The sequence below is a fragment of the Eurosta solidaginis genome, chromosome 5 (assembly GCF_040869045.1).
Source record: "Eurosta solidaginis isolate ZX-2024a chromosome 5, ASM4086904v1, whole genome shotgun sequence".
NCBI lineage: Eukaryota > Metazoa > Arthropoda > Insecta > Diptera > Tephritidae > Eurosta > Eurosta solidaginis.
In genome coordinates, this window is record NC_090323.1 from 218,338,374 (window position 1) to 218,359,772 (window position 21,399).

General features: G+C 39.5%; 1 protein-coding gene across 1 annotated transcript in view; it reads right to left on the reverse strand.

The window, feature by feature from the left end:
- Positions 1-1,593: 1,593 nt before the first annotated feature.
- The window catches only part of LOC137252507 (uncharacterized), a 33,119-nt gene continuing 13,313 nt past the window's right edge, over positions 1,594-21,399 (reverse strand). Inside the window, exons 3-6 of the mRNA XM_067788335.1 lie at positions 20,531-20,810; positions 7,725-7,840; positions 7,593-7,670; positions 1,594-3,423 (exon numbers count right to left, since the gene is read on the reverse strand). Of these exons, the coding sequence (XP_067644436.1) occupies positions 3,363-3,423; positions 7,593-7,670; positions 7,725-7,840; positions 20,531-20,810 (535 nt within the window). The 3' untranslated portion in view covers positions 1,594-3,362. The remainder of the gene's footprint in view (positions 3,424-7,592; positions 7,671-7,724; positions 7,841-20,530; positions 20,811-21,399) is intronic.

Genomic DNA, 21,399 nt, shown 5'->3' on the forward strand with positions numbered 1-21,399 from the left:
TGTCTAGGATACTTTTAACGCCATAAGTCGAACAAAAATTAACCAATCCTTTTGAAATTTGGTATGGGCATAGACTTTATGACGTTAACTGTTTTCTGTTAAAATGGGCGAAATCGGTTGATGCGACGCCCAGTTTTTATACACAGTCGTCCGTCTGTCCTTCCGCATGGCCGTTAACACGATAACTTGAGCAAAAATCGACATATCTTTAATGAACTTAGTTCACGTGCTTACTTGAACTCACTTTATCTTGGTATGAAAAATGAACGAAATCCGACTATGGCCACGACCACTTTTTCGATATCGAAAATTACGAAAAATGAAAAAAATGCCATAATTCTATACCAAATACGAAAAAAGGGATGAAACATGGTAAGGTAATTGGATTGTTTTATTGACGCGAAATATAACTTTAGAAAAAACTTTATAAAATGGTTGTGACACCTACCATATTAAGTAGAAGAAAATGAAAAAGTTCTGCAGGGCGAAATAAAAAACCCTTAAAATCTTGGCAGGTTTTACATATATAAATAAATTAGCGGTATCCAACAGATGATGTTCTGGGTCACCCTGGTCCACATTTTGGTCGATATCTGGAAAACGCGTTCAAATATACAACTACCACCACTCCCTTTTAAAACTCTCATTAATACCTTTAATTTGATACCCATATCGTACAAACTCATTCTAGAGTCACCCCTGGTCCACCTTTATGGCAATATCTCGAAAAGGCGAACACCTATAGAACGAAGGCCCACTCCCTTTAAAAATACTCATTAACACCTTTCATTTGATACCCATATCGTACAAACAAAGTCTAGAGTCACCCCTGGTCCACCTTTATTGCGATACTTCGAAAAGGCGTCCACCTATAGAACTAAGGCCCACTCCCTTTTAAAATACTCATTAACTCCTTTCGTTTGATACCCATATTGCACAAAGGAATTCTAGAGTCACCCCTGGCCCACCTTTATGGCGATATCTCGAAACGGCGTCCACCTATGGAACTAAGGATTACTCCCTTTTAAAATACTCATTAACACCTTTCATTTGATACCCATATCGTACAAACGCATTCTAGAGTCAACCCTGATCCACCTTTATGGCTACATCCCTAATTCAATTCAAAAATGATTCCAAATTGTGATTGAAAAATTGTTCTCTTTTATTGACCATCAAAAGAAAACAAGTTTTATTATTCTCTATGTTCATTTTTATAAAATCTTAAAATTTGTTCATCAAAGTTATCGAAAATTATTTCAAAAAGTGATCGAAAAATGATTTTCAGTTTTTGATGATTAAAAGTAATCTTATTATTTATTTTGTTCAACTGTATGAAAACTCAGTATTTATTCGCAAGGAGTAGTCAAATTGTATTGATATGAAGGAAAGTTCAAAAATTTATCATCTAAATGCTGTGTGGGAATATGCAAAGAAGGCAATTGGGATAAGGTTTACAACAACTAAGGCATGGCGTGGCTGAATGCGCTTGTAACACTTCAACCATCGTAGGAGTGCGGGTTCAAATCCCACTCCCGGGAGAAAAGGCTTTGAAGAAATTTACAAGGTATAATCGAAACAGCTGTCGCCTTGTCCGCCCTGATGTCACGTTGTTTAAAATTTTTCCCAAATTATAAATTTTTTTTTTTATGTTTAATTTGTAGTGCGTTATTTTGACAAACTTCAAAAATTCAATTAGTGATACCATATCGCGTAATAACAAACAAACGAAATTACATTTTTTTCCTTTTAAGTTGATTCTTATATTTTCGGACTTTTCTACTTCTATATTTTATTAAATGATGTGCCTTGTCGTCCTCCGTTTGCACAACCTTTACTTTATTATAAGGATTACAAATTTTCCTTAATCTTTTCCTTGAATTATCTGCTTTAACATAATTTAAGTCAATAGGGCTTTCTTGTGTATTTCTGTTTAAATAATTTATTCTTTTCTCTTTAGCCTGTGGGTCTATTTCTGGACTAATTTTATAAAAAAAAATATTATATGGAGTTACGTTGGTAGTAGAATGAATTATGTTATGATTATATGTGAAAACGGCTTGTTCTACTCCGAAATATTTAATTTCTTTGCATTTGACGTATTGATTATTCTCAATTTTTCATTCAAAGTCTTATGAAAACGTTCAATATCTGCGATTCCAGTTTTCCCCGTAGTTGTCTCTACTACAATATTCAATTGTCCACACCATTGTTTTATATTAATATTATTTAATCCTTGATCCTGATCAATCTTCATTCGATTGGGCTCCAGACATTATAGCATCGATGCTATCCACGTACACGGCAAGATACTTAGCGTCAACATCAAAAGGAGTTATTAATTTTATGTTTTGCAAAGCAGATTCCCTGCGTCCTCTCGCTTCAGTCATGTTGGAAAAATCTTGTAGACTAATTGTTTGAAAACTAGCGTTTAAAATATCCAGCTGTTCGTCAATGCTCATATAGGAATCAGAATGATTTGTTTGATATTTTTTCTGGTTAATTTTCTCTATGGAGATTGTTTGTATAGGTTCTCAACGATCTTTTGCACAGATCCTACCGACTGCGCCAATGAAATACAGACTATTTTATGGTTTACAGTTATTTATTGTAAGACAATTCACAATTTATATAAAACTTATTTTATAAATTTCACAAATTTTAAAATACGCTTTCTTGTTTTAGATTTTTTTCTGAATCCAACGTAGAAAAAATAAAATTATTAAACTTGATAAAAAAAAACACAAAACAAATTAAATTAACAAAGTAGAAATACGAGACAGTATATTACTTACATATTGCTATGTTTAATAGAAATTATGAAGCGTATTTATTAATAATTGTATATTTTGTATGTGATTGGTGAACAAATCCAATTGAATTTTTAATAAAAAAACTTGGAAGAAAGCACATGGGCCCACTTGCGGAACTTTTTAACACAGATTGAGTTTTTAAAGTTGTCAAAGTTTTATGAGTTTAACCCCTCATAAGAAGCTAAATCTGAGTTCAAGTGGGCCTAATTATCGAATACATTGAATAGCAAATGTGCTTAATTCTTACTGTGCAGTCCTTTCAAAAAAACTTACTTTAAAAAGATATGTAAAACGAAAGTTTGATAAACAATGTATGTATATAATTCAATCCATATGTATATAGTAAACTCATAATAATAATAAATTACATTTAATAAAAAAAATTTATTTCATAAACTAATTACATACCATATAGAGATCGTGGGCGACAGATATATAACCTCAAAATTTCAAATAAATTCGTTGAACAACACTAGCAGGTTTTGAAAATGTTTTCCAATTACAGATTGGTCGATTAGTGGATTAGCGTGTAGTGCGCACGCTTTTTGCTTAATTATCCACATAAAATAATTGAAAATCATCTTGATAAAGGCCGGTTATAATCCAGTTTCTGAAAGCAAGATCAAAAAAGGCGTGACTACCAAGTACTAGCGAAGTTCGATGCATAAACATACAGCTATGGAATCGTAACATACGATCACGAATCGAAAACTATATTCACTCAAGCGATAAAAATTAGGCTATCCAACTATTTGAAAAAATAGTAATATTTCATGGATCTAATGAGTACACGTTGTCCCTAGTTTACATATTTTACGGATCGTATGTAACGATTCGGCCGCAGGTATATGTGCGTCTAGGAAACGATTTTTTTTAAGTTATGTGAGCTCGCCCAGGGATTGGAGTTAAACCACAATAGAGTTAACTTTTAGAGAAACAAAAAATGTCGGGCTTTTTGAGAAGGCCATTGTCAACTCTTTAGCGGTAACAGTTGACACCGACAAGTTATAGCTTTATTATCAGTTTCTTATTGATAGCGAGTCATTATCGATTTGTTATCAGCTCGCTGTCGATTTAATCTCTTCTTATTTGATTCTTATCAGATAATTATCGAGGAATTACACCAGTGCTATAAAATTTATATTGAAGTTTTAAAGGCATTTGTGTCATAAGAAACCGATGAGTCGTCGTTAACAAATCGCTAACATGCCGATTAAAAGTTCGTAGCACTCCGATAACAAATCTATAAACAATCAAAAACAAATCGATATCCTTTTGATAACATGCCGATAAATTTTTGGTAACAAAGGTAAGGCAAAATATTGATAAGTTTCTAATGATAAATCCAAAATCTTTAATAAACAAACGAACAGCGCATCTACTAAAAATTCATCGACATTTATTTTGTTTTATTTCATTTTATAAAATTTTTATTTATTTTATTTGTTATTCAATTAAATTATATTTTATTTCATTTCATTCTGTCTTACTTTTATATTTCCTTTATTGTATTTTTACTTATTTTATTGTTATTTTTTTTTTTTTAATTTTAATTAATCTTATTTTCTTCATTTAATTTAATTTTATTGCTTTGTTTTATTTCATTTTATTTTAACAATTTTATTTTTCTCCCGTGTTTACACTTTCTTATTTCTTATAAATCTAACCAAATATAAAATAATTTTGCAAGTAACGAAACCTTAAAAAGAATAAAATTCCAACTCAAACCTGAATACCTGACCTCGTGCTTTGGTTTTGTAAACACTCTAAGTAACGCATTTGCTCATTGCTTCTCTGCATCCGTATTTTCAACAAAACAACAGTGAATACATCTCTTCGTGCACTTTCATACACAAAAGTTGTGTATATGCACAGGGACTTTAATTTATATCAGTGGTCGTCGCGCCATAGTTCAATTGAGCCAGACTTGCTTCACACATATTCTACTCTCCAACGTTAGTCGATAGCGAGACAGCAACGAATAAACATTGTGCACGACTGTGGCAGAAATGTTAAGATTCCCTGTGAAAAATATTACGATGGAGAAATGCAACTGGTAAGCGACATCCTTTCCATATGTAGCTCATCTTCCAAACATGTTTAAGTTTGGGTTTTTACCTTTTTAGGTATGTTATACTTAAAAACTTTCCCACACAATATGACTTCTTTTCAATTATTTAAAAAAAAATTGTTACAATTTCATTCTGGACTCCCTTTTTTCTGAGCCAAAAAAATGTTAACCTCTGCACTGGAAAAAAATTACTATAGAGTGTTTAAAGTAACTTAGAGAAATAGTAAAAAAATCAAATTAATGTATCTTTATGTTTTTTTTTAAGGTCAGCCATATATTTTTTTAACATTCTGTATTTCCATGGTGTAGGTTAGGTTGAACTGACCGGTCCATGAGGACCTCACATAGACTGATTGAGTCCGTAGTGTTACCAGAAGTTTGTTTTAACGATCAAACTGAAAAACCCTATCAAAAACCAGGACCTATGTTATAAAATAACTCCGTCCTCTTGGCAAATACTAGAAGCTTCCTATGACTTAAACCACTTGCTGCTTCTAGATCTAACAGCTGTGTCACTTCTAATAGCTGGAGTCTGCCTGGCAAGAGCACAGAACGTGCTCGATCGTTTCCTCCTCTAGCCTGCACTTCCTACATCTGCTATCACTGACCAAGCCTAATTTAAAGGAATGTGACGCCAGAAGGCAGTGCCCAGTCAGAATACCCGTTATGGGTCTACAGTCCTCTCTTTTTAATGATAGAAGCAATTTTGTTGGTCTAAGGTTGTAAGACCTGCACATAATCTTCGACAGCCCGCACTTGAACCCACGCCTTTCCCGCTTGGTCGATCATGTGCACCTCTCGCCATCGCTTAATTTCGCCCAGTCTAATTGGGACGTCTACGGAGCAAGCTTCAAGGAATGCGCCCTTTTTAGCTAGTTCATCCGCTTTTTCATTGCCATCTATTCCCATATGCCCTGGGACCCAATATAGATGTATGCTTCTCCCTGTCCCGATTCTCTTCAGGGACTGCTTACACTCTAACACGCATTTAGATGCTGTGCTATGCGAGATTATTGTCTTAATTGCTGCTTGACTGTCAATATAAAAGTTAACACGATTGCAGATTGGGCCATTTTTTTCCAGGGTTTCTACTGCATATTCCTTATATTCCAGGGCTTTCTCTATGCTTATTACCACCCTATGCAATGCGGTGTCTATCGACTTGCCTTTGGTGTACGCATGCTGTGTTGTGGAGAGCAGCTTTTCATCCACGTTGGACTTTATGTACACATCTATCAGCCTCTCTAAGGTTTTGAGCAGAAATGATGTTAAGCTAATGGGTCTATAGTCTTTGGGATACACGTGACCGATCACCCGCCCCCTCCGCAGCATGGGCCATGTAGCAGGACGCCAGGATAAATACCTGCTTCTTCTTTTGCTCAACGGCCACCACTACGAGGTCCTCAGTAGTGTAATTAGGCAGCATATATGAATGCAGCTGTTTCCTTACCATTACTACAGCTCGCACCCGTCCTTCCGTTTGCGCGTAGAAAACGCCAAACCCACGCGCGCTAAGTCCGGAAACCTTTCCTCCCGATTAGAGCCACGGCTACTGGATCTGCGCCACGTTAGACAAACCCTCCTCAAGGGTTAGGAGGAGTTCGCTCGACGCCACTTTACTGTGTTGGAGCTTTATCTGTAGGACTCGCAGCACCATTGGGCTGTTTGTCCCCCTACAGCACCTTCGTCGTGACGACGTCGTCCTCCCCTTGCCCTTTTGGTTTAGAGTATTCGAGGCCTCTTTCAGCCTCTCGTAATTGTTGTGCCGGGTGTCCCTCTGTGCGAGTCACAGCCCCATTTGGCGGTGGTCCTCTTCTAACACCTTCGTGGTGACGTCGGGGACCTCCACCTGTCTTTTCTTCCCTTATGCTATTGAGGTCCTTTTCGACTTCGCCCACCTCTATCGTGTTAGGATTTTTACCCTCGGGACTTCTTTTCCTGAGTCGCATGTAAATTTTGCGCATGACATTTTGCCAAGCTGCGTGTACAAAATATCCTCCGCCTGCTTGTTTATTTGGAAGATGTAGAACTGACCTTCCTCGGTAGGCCGAGATACAGTAAGTACCTTCCAATCCTGTGTCGGTATGTTCGGATTGATTCTGCAGAAGTCGCAGTGTATCCTCCGACTTCATCACGCATGTTATCCATACCTTAACTTTTGATACCGTGGGGATTTGCGCTTTATCCACCACCTCAAACCGCGCGTTCGTGCCTTGCCTTTGGAGTTTGGAACCACTTCCTCCAGCCACCGCAAGCTCGCGATGTTGTCGCACGCTATCATTTTCACACCGTTATACCATCCCCCCGAATCAAAGGTTGGAAGGGGCTTACTTGGTTGTTCCGCATCATCTTAAGCATTAAGCTAATAAGCTCCCTTTCCACAGATCTCCACCTTTCAGTAGTCATTTGTCCGAAAGGACTGCTACGATCAACCAGCGCCACAGTCAGTGACTGCTTTGCCACATCACTCATCTTCTCGGGAAAAGCGGAGTCTTAGTGTTATCTCCATTTGGCACCTCCTAGAAAGCCGTATTCTTAGCGTTAACTCCCTTTAGCACCTCCGATAAAGCCGGAGTCTTAGCGTTATCTCCTTTTGGCTTATCTCCTACTTTAGATAGATAAATATTAAGATGATTTTCTCACGTTATGCACATTTTTTTCAAACGAAACATGAAGCACGCCCAGCAAAGCTTTTGCCAAGTACTTACCCATTATCACTGCAAGCTATAAAATTTCCTTTACCGCGCAAAGCACCTTGAATAATAGTATGGAGGCCATCGCGAATGCTGAAAAAATAAAAAGGCTAAAATTGAAGAAAAGAAGAAAATTTAGAGTTTTACTTATAACATTCTAAAGATCCATCGACTCCAGGACAATATATAATATTTCCCTTTTTCGAAACTGCAACGGCATTTTTGAAAGGAAGCGGAATTTGTATAGTTACGTCTGTATTATCCTGTAAACAAGCAGAAGTCCATGCATAAATATATGTACAGGTGCGAGTAAAAAAATGGCAGCAAAAATTATGTCAAATTTTTAGTAGTTAATTTTCGTTTATTTTAGTGAAACGGTGATAAATTACAAATCAAAAATTATGTAAACCGATTTCGCGAAAAATTCGATACGTTATTTTAAATTTTATTTGCGTCACTCCCATAAATTGCCATCCTCGAAAGAGCTCCCCCCTGAAGGAGCTTGGGAAAAGATCGCGGAGATAGTTGATTACATGAATTAAAATAGTATCCGTATAGCCGCAATTCAAGGAACAATGCTGTCAGATCAGACCTTGAACTTGCGTTGGCTACAACGACGAAGGAAAAGATCGCACAAGGGGTAATGGTGTAGTGCCTTCATCACCCATTACACCAAGCAATATAGTCTATTTCAACCCAACATCAGCCGCAGGGACAAAGCTTATGAAAGTCAAGGCATAACCACCGGTCAGGTGATGTTGACCTAAAAATAATTAACATTACTATTCCTGCCACCTGCTGTCAAGTGGCTATCGCCTTGATATCAGTGCGCTACTTAGTGGCGAAAACCGTCTAATTGGCGATTTCAACGCACACCATGACCTTTTGCATTCCAGCTTGCCTGTTGACATCAATGGCAGGCAGCTAGTACAACAAAAAGACAATACGGCTTTCTGAACGATAAACGGCGATGCCGCCACTAGAATTGCAGGTAACAGCTCGCAGGACATTTCCATCGTCAGCGCAGATATACTGCGTCGAATGGCAGCCGATGTCCACCTTAGCATGTTATCACCTGTCCATACTCCTTTCAATACAGCGAACATCTTATTTTATCACCTCTAAAAAGCGGACTTTTATTAATTTCAAAAAAGCTAGCTGGGGAAACCTTCAAAAATCAATCTTTTGCTGCTCGCCCAATTCCGACTGATGTCTGGCAATGCGAGCGTGCCTTCCGCAATGTCATCGCTTCAGCTTCGGCACGCTTTATTCCGGCAATAATACCCCAATTCCTGGCTGAAGCTGCAAACTTAGCAAGAGAACGTGACAACTCGACCCTAGAGACTCCCATGTTGGGCATCTAAACTTGGATATATTTGAACACAAACCAAATGGGAAGAGCACTTAAAGAACAGCAGCCTCTCTGCGGGTGTTGGTAAACTGTGGTCAACGCTCAAATCCTTGCCTAATCTAAAAAAACTCAATGATAAAGTATATATCGCCTTTTGCGATAAAACTTTGTAGGACTCGAACAAATTCGCGAGCGCTATTTGCTGGCAATTTATAATGCAACCTTCAGTAGACAAGGCTAGACGTCGTGCAAACAGACGGGCACATAAATACAAACACGACGTGTCACTTATTACCATCACCCCTACAGAGGTCGAAGAAGCAATCAAAGAGGAAAAGCCCTCTAAATCAATAGGCCCAGACGGAATAGCCATGCCAATGCTACAAAACCTTGGCGATGAGGGAATAAACTACCTAACGAACGTTTTCAACTTGTAATGGAAGTCCTTTGTCATTCCCGAACAATAGAAAATGACAAGAATAATTCCACTACGAAAGCCTGGAAAACTAGCTAACGAAGGCGAGTCATATCGATCGCTATCACTCCTTTCGGCAGCAGCGAAGCCATTGGAGACCGTCCTGCTCGATGGACCGCAAATTATGTGAATTGTCGGCAAGCGTCGGTTCAATTTACCACAGGGTGGTATCCTATCCCCGCTTCAGTTTAATTTCTACATATCCCTCCGCTCCCTTCCCCACAAATATTCCAACGGTGAGTGGATCAAAAATGCTCAACGGTGTTGCTCAATTGTGTTTCCTGAAAGCGCCTATTGTAACCATTTGAAAGTTGACGTTTTGACCATTTCATATGGTCATAGTTTTAATTGACTTTGTGGCCATTTAAAGTGGTCATAAGGTCAATTGACGTCATTGTCGTTGACCTTATATCACCTCTTGTATAATTACATCAACTAAATTGGCTGTCAGTTTATCGAAGGAAATGCAATAATAACACAGGCCGACAAAATTTAACCAACATTCAGACCCAGAAACTAGACTATATATTTCCGAAGGTTTATGATGCGCTGAGTCCAAATCTGGCTCTATTAGATCTGGTTTCGATATCCTAACCTAAAAGTGCAAAAACACCGTTTTTGCCCATATTTGAGGTTATGTAGCCTTGCATATGTTTCCTTTCACCAAAATTAAAGGACGGCACCTTTAAATACAAGTCTTCTTCTTTCAAATGGTGTTGAGTTTGCTCAAATATCATTTTTTTCTCGCTGAGATAAGACATTTTGAAATTTTCATGTTTCTAAATTTCCCAAGGTACGGTGGGTTTGCCTGCTTGTGTGGTAGGGGTGGTCTCTAGGGGTTAGGGGATACGGGAGTTGATGGGTTAACAGTTAAGTTGGTGACCTGGCAACTCTCGCACTAAACAGATGTGTGTTTGCGATCGCTCGTCGAAAAAATATAAAAATTTAAAATTTTACAAGTTTTAAAAGCTTTAAAAGTTGTTTACTCACTCATTTAGAGGCACTACAAAATTCTGAACATTGTGAAATTGGATTCCAGTAAGATAAGTAGAAATATGATTATTTATTTAATATAAAAATATAAAATCTGCTGATCACAAAAACAACAACAATATTTAATAAGAACAAGCGCGCAACCTACGCGGCCAGCTGATGCTATCTGGCTGTCAAACTGAAATTAAATGGAACGTAAGCTCCAGTTAGTGGAACGTAAACATTAGTTAGCAAAGACTAGACCCTGCACATCACGATTTTTAAAGGGTAGTTGCACGGATACTAGCATCGACAAAAAGCTGCGAAATGGACTCTACGGTTAATATCGTAAATGCAATAAACATGATATCACGTGAAATAAACCGCTTATTGAAAGATTCTGGAAATGTGAAAAGGGAAATAAAAACTGGGATAATCGACCAAACATCGAAATTGATAGCTCTTATTCCAGCAATCGAGTCATTGAATATCAAAAGTAACCAAAATTCGGAAGATATCCGTAAAACGATTCGAGAAGAGCTTGCTTCATTCAAAGAATCTATGGAAGCTCAAACTGACTCATATACATATGCCAACGTAATTAAAACTGGGGTTGTAGCATCTAAGCCTGCAATTGTAATCAGCGCTCCTCAGGGAAGCCAAGATAACCACTCCCAGATACTAAAAACATTTCGATCCAATGTTTCATTTAAAGACACCAACTTTGCTCCAGCAAGAATTACTCCGGTATCAAACAACAAAGTTCGCATTGAGTTTGATAATCAAGACCAGCGCGAAGTCACAATGAATAAAATATCCAACGTAACTACGCTTATAGCTGAACACGCAAGAAACCGCCAACCACTTGTTATAGCAAAAGGAATATCAAAGTCAATCACCTCAGATGAACTGATAACTTTGGTGAAAAATCAAAATCCAAGTGTATGTGCTAGTATGAAGAAAGATATAGACATAAAGTTGCGATTTATAAAACGCAACAAACGAAACCCAGAATTTCTGTACAATGCCGTGCTTGAAGTTTCCCCCCTGCTTCACAATGCAATGATTAAAGCAGAACGATTAAATGTAGATCACCAAAGAGTCCATGTATCAGACTACAGCGGCTTCGTACAATGCTTCCGATGCCTTCAGTTTGGTCACACTAAAACAAAATGCGATTCGCAAATCACACCATGTTCTCATTGCGCTAGCAAAGAGCATACATTTGCCCATTGTCCCTACAAAAACGACAATACAAAGTTGAAATGCTTCAACTGTGCAGCCCGCAATGAAAAGTCTGAAACAAATGTAGATATTCATCACTCAGCAACGAGCATAAAATTCTGTCCCCAAATCCAGGCAGTATCCCAACGTATTAGTGCTCGCACCAATTATGGGCCATAAGCCTCTGAAATTTATACAAGTCAATGTAAATCATTGTCATACCGCCTATAACGAACTAGTCCAATATATTACTTCAAAATCAATAGATATAGCATTAATCAGCGAACCACCAGTTGATAAAGATAACAATGTTCGTACAACAAATGGCGTTCAGATATATCAGTTCCCAGCAGAGAATAGAAGAACAAAATCATGTATATTGGTAAAAGAAAACGTGGCGGCACCACTAGGTATTACTCAACTGTCCACTCCAAATTTAAGTGTAGTAAAAGTTCGTATTGGTCAGCGTCTATTATACGTCGGCAATGCATACGTAGAGCCTTTAGTTGATGAGTACGATACTCTCAGTGCAATAAACCATTTTCTGTTATCAACATCTTCCTCTTTACGTATAATGGGTGGAGATCTTAATGGCTGGCATCCTTCCTGGGGCTCGAAATCTGAAAACGCTCGAGGAGCGGCAGTTGCGAACATTGCAGCTACTAACAATATGATAATTTGTAACGAGGGTACAACACCTACTTTCACAGCTATACGGCACGGTTTGTCGGCGACGTCTATCGTTGACATTACAATGGCGTCAGACAACATTATAAATTATATAAAAGATTGGCAAGTAAACATTGAAGCAGTTCAGAGCTCTGACCATAACTCGATAACTTTCAAGCTGGAGAAGAATGAAGAACTCAAATCATCCAAACGAACATCTACCTTTTTGTTTAATAACAAAACCGCCAAGTGGGACATTTTTCATGAACGCCTACATAAAAACGTACAAAAGTCCAAAATACTAAACATAAACTTTAATAATTGCACCTCACTAGAAATTGATAATGCAGTCAGTAGTCTTACAAGCAGTATACGCGACGCTTGTAACGAATCGATGAAAATAAAGAAAGGTGGAAAACCGTGTAATCCCTGGTGGAATCAAGATCTACAAGCCCTCAAAGAAAGCTGTATTAAACTTCACCACAAACTTAACTGGTTAAGCAAGAACCACAGACCAGTAAACGCAGTTGCACTGATCCATGCGGAAGCAAAACGCAAATACGCTAAAGCCTTACAAGAAGCATCGGTGAGAAATTTTAGAGAGTTCTGTAATTATCAGGGTAAAGAAGATGTATGGATGGTTACAAATCGTATCATAAAAGATGCACCTACTAAACGCCCACCGATAACTCTGCACAAAGATGGTAAATTTACTGAAACAAGCAGCGAAACAGCTGAATCACTATTGCGCCACTTTTATCCCGAAGATAGTGAAGATTCTTCAGCACGGCATCGAAATATACGAAATCAAGCTGAGCAGATTTTAAGCACTCCGAATGATCCAGATTTCACACAAGATGAAGTTTTTGAAGCCCTAAACTCTATAAATCCCAACAAGGCTCCGGGTCTAGATAATATTACATCTGATATTTGCATGGAGGTAATGAAGGACTACCCAAGGCTTATAACAAGTATATACAACGCATGCTTAAGAATAGGACATTTCCCCAAGGCCTGGAAAGAAGCCTACGTAAAAATCTTGCCAAAAACGAACAAAGTAGCTGACAGTTTATCATCATACCGTCCAATAGGTCTGCTACCTGTATTTGGAAAAGTTTTGGAAAAAATATTTACCCAGCGCTTGGCGTATCATGCTGAAAACAACAAATTGTGGTCGTCCAATCAGTATGGGTTTAAGAAACAAACGTCAACCACAGATGCACTCTACAATGCAGTACAAAATATTAAGGATAAAAAGTGTAGGCGATATCAAGTGGTTTGCGTGTCTTTAGACATAAAAGCCGCATTCGATAATGCCTGGTGGCCAATGCTGTTAAGCCAATTAATTCGATACAAAACGCCTTCAAATATTTATAATCTAATCAAGAGCTACCTCCATGATCGCACGGTAAAACTGGATTACGCAGAATCCACCGCAACAAAGCCTATGACCAAGGGCTGTGTTCAAGGCTCTATATGCGGCCCCATTTTCTGGAACATAATTTTGGATGACCTGCTCTCGATGCCACTGCCACAAGGGTGTGAAATACAAGCATTCGCAGACGATGTACTACTCACGGTCAGTGCAAAAACACGCGCTGAGTTGGAGTGCTTAGCAAAAATAAGCTTAACCCAAATAAGTCAATGGGGAAAGGACGTGAAATTAACATTCGGCGAAGCTAAAACGCAAGCTATAGGATTTACAAGAAAGGCAAGAGCTGCAAACTTATTGATGAACGGCGTCACCCTACCGTTGGTAAAAGCCATTAAACTACTAGGTGTGGTGATAGATGATCAGCTGAAGTTCATAAGTCATGCGAAGTATATCATAGCCAAAACACAAAGAATTTTTAACAATCTGTGTAAATTCGTTCGACCAACTTGGGGCATCCATCCTGAAAACGTCTTAATAATATATCGACAAGTAATAGAACCGATGATTACTTACGCTGCCGCCGTTTGGGGTAGTGCAACAAAGTATTATTACATTCGTCGACTTCTACGATCGTTCCAACGATGCTTCGCTATTAGAGCAATACGAGCTTTTCACACCGTATCTGCAACATCGGCTTTAGCATTAGCTGGCTTCAAACCATTACATCTGAAAGTTACTGAAGCAAGCAATATATACGAAACAAAAAGAACAGGTTACTTTAATACAACATCAAGAGAACTCACTATACAAAAAAGCGTATGGCCACATAACCTACTGCATCCGGCAGATCGACAAACAATTATTTATGATATGGTAATGCAACAAACACAAATCGATATAATATCAACAATCGATACAACTTTAATTTTTACTGATGGAAGCAAGCTGGAAACCGAAGAATGTGGCTGCGCTTTTGTTGTCTTTCAACCAAACGGCACCCACTATAAGGAGGCATTTAAATTAGATAACGTTTGTACTGTCTTTCAAGCCGAGGCCTTAGCTATAGATTCAGCTCTAGCATGGTCCCAAACCTATCTTGGGTCTACCAGGCTACACATCTTAAGTGATAGCCAGTCATGCCTTGAAGCTATTAAAGATCGGAGCAACACGAATTCATTGATTGCATCCATACACGAAAGATTATACCAATTACGTCAAAACTATTCGGTTGAGTTCTCATGGGTGAAAGCTCATATCGGTATCATGGGCAATGAGCTTGCAGATGAAGCGGCTAAAGAAGCAGCGGCGCTAACAACAACTCCCTCGTATTACGCATGTCCACTTAGCTACGCTAAGCGCCAAGAACATCAAAAGATTTCTGAAACGTGGCATAGTGAGTTTATAAACGAACCAACTGGAAGCGGCACTAAACTATTTTTTCTATCTCCTGCGGAAGCGGAAAGTTATAGTCAAATACTGGGTATATCTTTCGAAATGACTCAAATCCTGACAGGTCACAGCTATTGCAAGGCGTATTTAAAACGTTTTAAAATCATCGAAGAAGATACATGTCCATGTGACTCGACAACATCACAAACAATCAACCATCTTTTGATTGACTGTCCAGCCTATGAAAGAGCCCGAAGACCTCATACAATACTATGTGAAGATCTCGGCGTACGACCATTCAACATTATGGAAGTCGTTAGACACAAGCAACTAATAAAATCACTTAATAAATTCGTTTATACTATTATTAGTACTCTAAAAACTTTTAACGCATAGATTGTTATTTGATAAATTTTCAATGCTTGCTATTAAATTTTAAATTGTAATATATTTTTGCTTGTATCCATTTGCAAGCGGTATTATTTTAATATTATTTACAACTAATCTGGATACATACATACCAATATTATGAAGAGTTATCATACAGTAACATAAGATTGTAATCACAAAGTTAAAATAATACATTCCTCGAAGCGCGGTTAGAGTGTAGAGACAAAGAAAAAAAAAAAACAGTTAAGTTGGTTAGCCCACATGTGGTGTGAGATATCTAGATAAATAAGACTTATTTTAAGAAAAATGTGCGAGTAAACGCTGTCCCCAGGGTTAAGTGTGTTAGCCTGGTTGCGGTATGACAGGGGTGGTTTCTAGGGGATAGGGCTGTGTGTGTATGTTCTAAATTCTTTACCTCGAGTCGGCCCTAGAGGTAAAGAATTTAGAACATAAATTGCGTGCAAGCGAATGCGCCAAGGATAGAAGTCCATCACCCCCAGGAAAGCGACCGAGGAATAATTCGTACTCGACCAAGGAGAACAACGTGGTAAAACCCACTACTACTCTAAAAGATGTCTTACCAGGGCACGTGGGTGGACACAAACGACGGCAAGAAACGCAAGAGAAGACGGAGCGGAAAGAGGAAACTGCAGCCCAAAAGACGGGAGAGTGGCAGTTAGCCAAAAAGAAGAGCAAGAAAAAATCACTTAAGGCTAGGCCGGATGCAATCATCATTTCCAAGGCGGGGGATGCGACGTACGCCGACATATTGCGTAAAGTGAGAAGATGCGACGAATTAAAATCCCTGGGTGATGACGTCAAAACGATTAGAAGAACGGCGAAAGGAGAGCTGTTACTAGAACTGAAAAAATCGCAAGATGGGAAAACAAGCGCGTACCAAGCAGAAATTGAAGCGGTACTAAAGGACTCAGCTAAAGTTATAACAAAGTCCCAAATGGTCACGCTACAGTGCAGAGATCTCGATGAGATTACTACGCCCGAGGAGATTTGCAACGCCCTCCACCAGCAATGCAACATCAAACTTCCAGATGTGGCTGCCATAAAAAGCATACGCACAGGGTACAGTGGCACGAAGTCGGCACTTATAAGCCTTACAGCGGATGATGCCAAGGCGGTTCTTAATACGCAAAGAATCCGGGTAGGATGGGTTTCCTGCCGAATTAGAGAGTTCAAGCAAGAAAAACGCTGTTATAGGTGCTGGGGCTACGGGCATATAGCTCAGAAATGTAAGGAGACTGTAGATAGGTCTAGCCTATGCAGGAAATGCGGCCAGGAAGGTCATAAGGCTGCAAGTTGCGAAAATGCACCGAAATGCGCGCTATGTGGGGGACAACATTCAGCAGGCAGTTTTAAATGCCCACAACGAGAGGGCAGCAAAATGACTGTCTCATGAGGGTATTGCAGCTCAATTTAAACCATTGCGAGGCAGCCCAAGAGCTATTATCCCAAACAGTCTATGAAGGAGGATATGACATAGTGGTACTCTCTGAACAATACAAAAATCGCCAGGAGCAGGGTTGGCTCTCAGATTCAGCAGGGAAAGCCTCAATTTGGGCACCAGGGAAATTTCTCCCACAGGAAATTATGACGCCAACGGTAGCAGGATTCACGTGGGCAAAAATCAACGGTATATACGTCTTCAGTTGCTATGCCCCTCCGAGCATGACCATCGCCGAGTTCGAAGACATGATATACGGGATCACCATTGAAGCACGAGGTAAACACCCGCTTTTAGTGTGTGGAGACTTCAATGCATGGTCATCTGTGTGGGGAAGTAGACGAACCAACGAAAGAGGGAGAGTTCTCCTCGAAAGTCTTACTTCTTTGAGGCTAGAACTCCTAAATGAACCAGGGATATATACCTTCGATACAGGTACCAGACGATCCATTATAGATCTCACCTTCGCTAGCAACGAAATAGCAAGACGAGCAAAATGGTCCATAAGCAACGTCTACACACACAGCGACCATAAAGCTATTAGCGTAGAGCTGCTCGAAACTCCACGAACGGTAGCAGCAAGACATCGACAAAGTAGGAAATGGAAACAGCACCTTTTCGACCCACAAATATTTGACATTATCTGGAAGGACGCCATAGTACGAGAATCGCATGCGGAAGACCAGTCGGTTCAAATCACTAAGTTGCTATGTATGGCATGTGATGCTGCCATGCCCAGAAGTCGCGGAAAAGCACAGCGCATCCGGTATATTGGTGGAATGACGAAATTGCGGAAGAGCGTAGAAAATGCCACAAAGCACGAAGAACAGCGCAGAGGGCACGCTCATCACCACGATATGCAGAGCTACACAGCACCTATGTCGCACAAAGAAAGGCACTTAAAAATGCCATAAAAAAGAGCAAGAAGTTATGCTTTAGGGAACTGCTGGATAATGTCGACCTAGATCCTTGGGGATCAGCCTACAGAACTGTGATGGCCAAAGTTAAAGGACCGATATCACAGCAACCTACGTGCACGATACTGATGAATATTATTGTTGAAACACTTTTCCCGGCGCAAGATCGCTGGACTTATCCAAGCGAGGATCTAGAAAGTACGGAAATTCCGCAAATTACAGAGCAAGAGGTGCTGGACGCTGCAAAAAGAGTTGCTGATAACAAATCCCCAGGACCCGACGAAGTACCAAACATAGCACTTAAAGCCGCGATTACAACTAGGGCTACATTATTTACTGATCTTTTTAATGCCTGTATGCAAGAAGGCGTGTTTCCTCGCCCGTGGAAACGACAAAGACTTGTCCTATTGCTGAAACGTGGTAAACAGCCGGACCAACCATCCTCATATAGGCCACTTTGTATGCTGGATTCCCTAGGGAAGATTTTCGAGCGTATAATTAGTGAGCGCCTACAGCTGACTCTAGAAAGACCAGGTGGCTTATCGAATAGTCAATATGGATTTCGCAAATCAAGATCCACCGTAGATGCAATACAAACAGTCGTCAATATAGCTAGAGAAGCTATCTCTGGAGGCCAAAATAAAAGGAAGTTCTGTGCACTGATTATGTTGGACATCAAGAATGCTTTTAACACTGCGAACTGGATGCAGATAATGGCAGCGCTGCAAAGCTTCGGCACTCCAGCTTACTTACGCAGAATTATAGGTAGCTATCTTAAAGACAGAGTACTTCTTTTTGACACGGATCAAGGAGCTAAAGAGTACAAAATCACAGGAGGCGTCCCACAGGGATCTGTTCTCGGTCCAACGCTTTGGAATGTAATGTATGACGGGGTGCTAAAGATTGATCTACCAGAAAACACGCAAATTGTGGGATATGCTGATGATATTGCAGTGGTAGTAGTGGCCAAGAAACTGGACCTGCTTAAAGCATTATGTAATGACGCCGTAGCAAGAATAAAGGAATGGCTGACCAATACAGGACTGGAGTTGGCTAGCCAAAAGACGGAAGTGGTATTAGTAAGCTCCAAACGGTCGGCGAACGAGTTAGTCTTAACTGTCGGGGATCATCAAATCACCTCAAAGGATTCCTTAAAATACTTAGGAGTGCACATTGACTCTAAGTTAACTTTCAAAGAGCACTTCAGAGCGGTGGGGGAGAAAATTACCAAAGTTAATGGATCACTTATGCGAATAATGCCTAACATTGGTGGTCCGCGCGAAGCTATACGTCAGCTATTGTCCACAGTAACCAGCTCAATAATACTATACGCAGCACCAGTGTGGTATGGATCTAAACAGACCCATCAAAAATATATATTAGCAGCGTACCGACTTGCTTCTTTAAGAATAGCAAGTGCTTATCGGACGGTGTCCGACGACGCGATCCTGGTTCTAACCCGGAAAATCCCAGTGGACTTACTGGCAAGCGAAATGGCCGATCTGTATAACACTAATATCGAGCGACCATCTGAAGAAGACAAGAAAAGAGCAAGGACACAAACAATAGCTAAGTGGCAAGAACGGTGGGAGGCCTCGAGTAAAGGGCGTTGGACTTTCACACTAGTTTGGAACGTAGCTCAACGGAATGAGCGGAAGCACGGCGAACTGAACTACCATCTCACGCAAATAATGAGTGGACATGGCGGTTTCAAAGAGTATTTATGGAAGCGTAGGATAGAGGAAGATCCTCATTGCCCAATGTGTACCACAGAGTTAGAAAACGCAGAACACGTCATGTTCTACTGCCCCCGTTTCCACGAAGAAAGACTCACCTTGCATGGAGTCTTTGGGGAGGAACCTACCACGAGAAATTTAGTTTCACATATGTGCAGCAGGAAAGAATGCTGGACTGCAGTGAGCAAAATGGCATTTATAGTAATGACACGCCTGATGGATGCTGAGAGGGAGCGCAGAGAAATGCGCATGCGAAGCAGTGGTGATTAAATGAACACTCAGAGCAAATAGCGGGAACCTGGACGCAGGGACAACAGTAGGCTCTTAAAAAATGAGAAATATGGAACGCCACCCTGAAGTAATGCGAAAGTGGTGCCGGGGTGGGCGACGGTTCCAGAACGGGGCTGTTTTTTAGTCTACGGACACACGGTTGCTGCGACGGCAGCAATTATGGTGCATTAGGCATTTTTCAGCCTCCCCGCGAAAAAAAAAAAAAAAAAAAAAAAAAAAGGGCTGTGTGTGTGACTTGGTACCCGAGGGTTAGATAGTGTAGAGGTGTGGTGAGTTAGCACACTTATGGTGTGAGACAAAATTTTAAGAAAAATAAGACTCAATTCAAGAAATTTAGTAAAATTTAGAAAGATGAAAATTTCGAAATGCGATATCTCAGCGAAAAAGATGATATTTGAGCAAGCTCAACGCCATCTGCAAGGCTACATAACCTCAAATATGGACAAAAAATGTGTTTTTGCACTTTTAGGTAAGGATATCTCGAAAACCAGAGCTGATAAAGCAATTCTGAGGCCAAATTTGGATTCAGCGCATCATAGACCTTCGGAAATATATAGTCTGGTTTCTGGGTCTGAGATGCTGTCGGCCTGTGTAATTAATTATTACCAGTAAAATTTTACCATAAACATCTCCACTGCGTTTTCGAACCGATACGTATTTTTTGCGCCCCCAAAATTATTGTTACACAGTGTAATTCGTTCTTACCTCTTCCGTATTTTCGATATTATGACAGTAAACCTGGCCACTCAAATCGCAACTTATTATAGTACGATTGCCATTGATTTCGGTTTTTAGTAAAGTTGATATCATAAATAAATGTTTTTTCAATGAAATAAACTCCAATTGCTTGCGTATTCCACTAAAACTGGTTATAGTACATAAAAAAATGCAGCCATCTTTGACGCCAACTGCGAACGTATTTGAACTTAAACAAACAGATGCTGTTATCTCGTTGGAGCAATTCGGTGGTGGCTTCAGCTGGAAGCTATTGAAATAGAAGTAAACGCTTGAATTATTTTAAAAAAGTTTAGTTAAATTGCTGTTTTCAAGATAAATTAGATATTGATCGGGTAGGCTCCAGAAACTAGTACTACTAAATTACTAGTGTCAGCATCACATACACTGAAAGAAAAAGACTAGTAAAATTAACCGAAATACGGGTCAATTCAACCGAAATTTCTGTAAATTTTTATCCATCGCAACAAGATGTTGAATCAACTGCACACAAATCGTTGATTCGTAATTGACCGTTTTAGTAGTCAAATGAACAAAAAAAGTTGTTGCGACAGCTTTGTACGAAAGTACCTATGTTGCCATATACATACATACGTAAATATGTGAATACATAAATTCGCATGCTTGCTACGTATACATACATATGTACGCACTTACTAACCGAACTTCAATTGGGCGCACATCAAATATGCTGGCACACCTTAAACATTATACACTTTATTATTTTGTTTTATTAAACACACTTTCACCAAATTTTATAATTTATTTAATTTATAGGTTTGAACTTCGCTTTGCAAATAGAAATGAAAATAGTAGTCACAAAACTGATTCTCAATTCT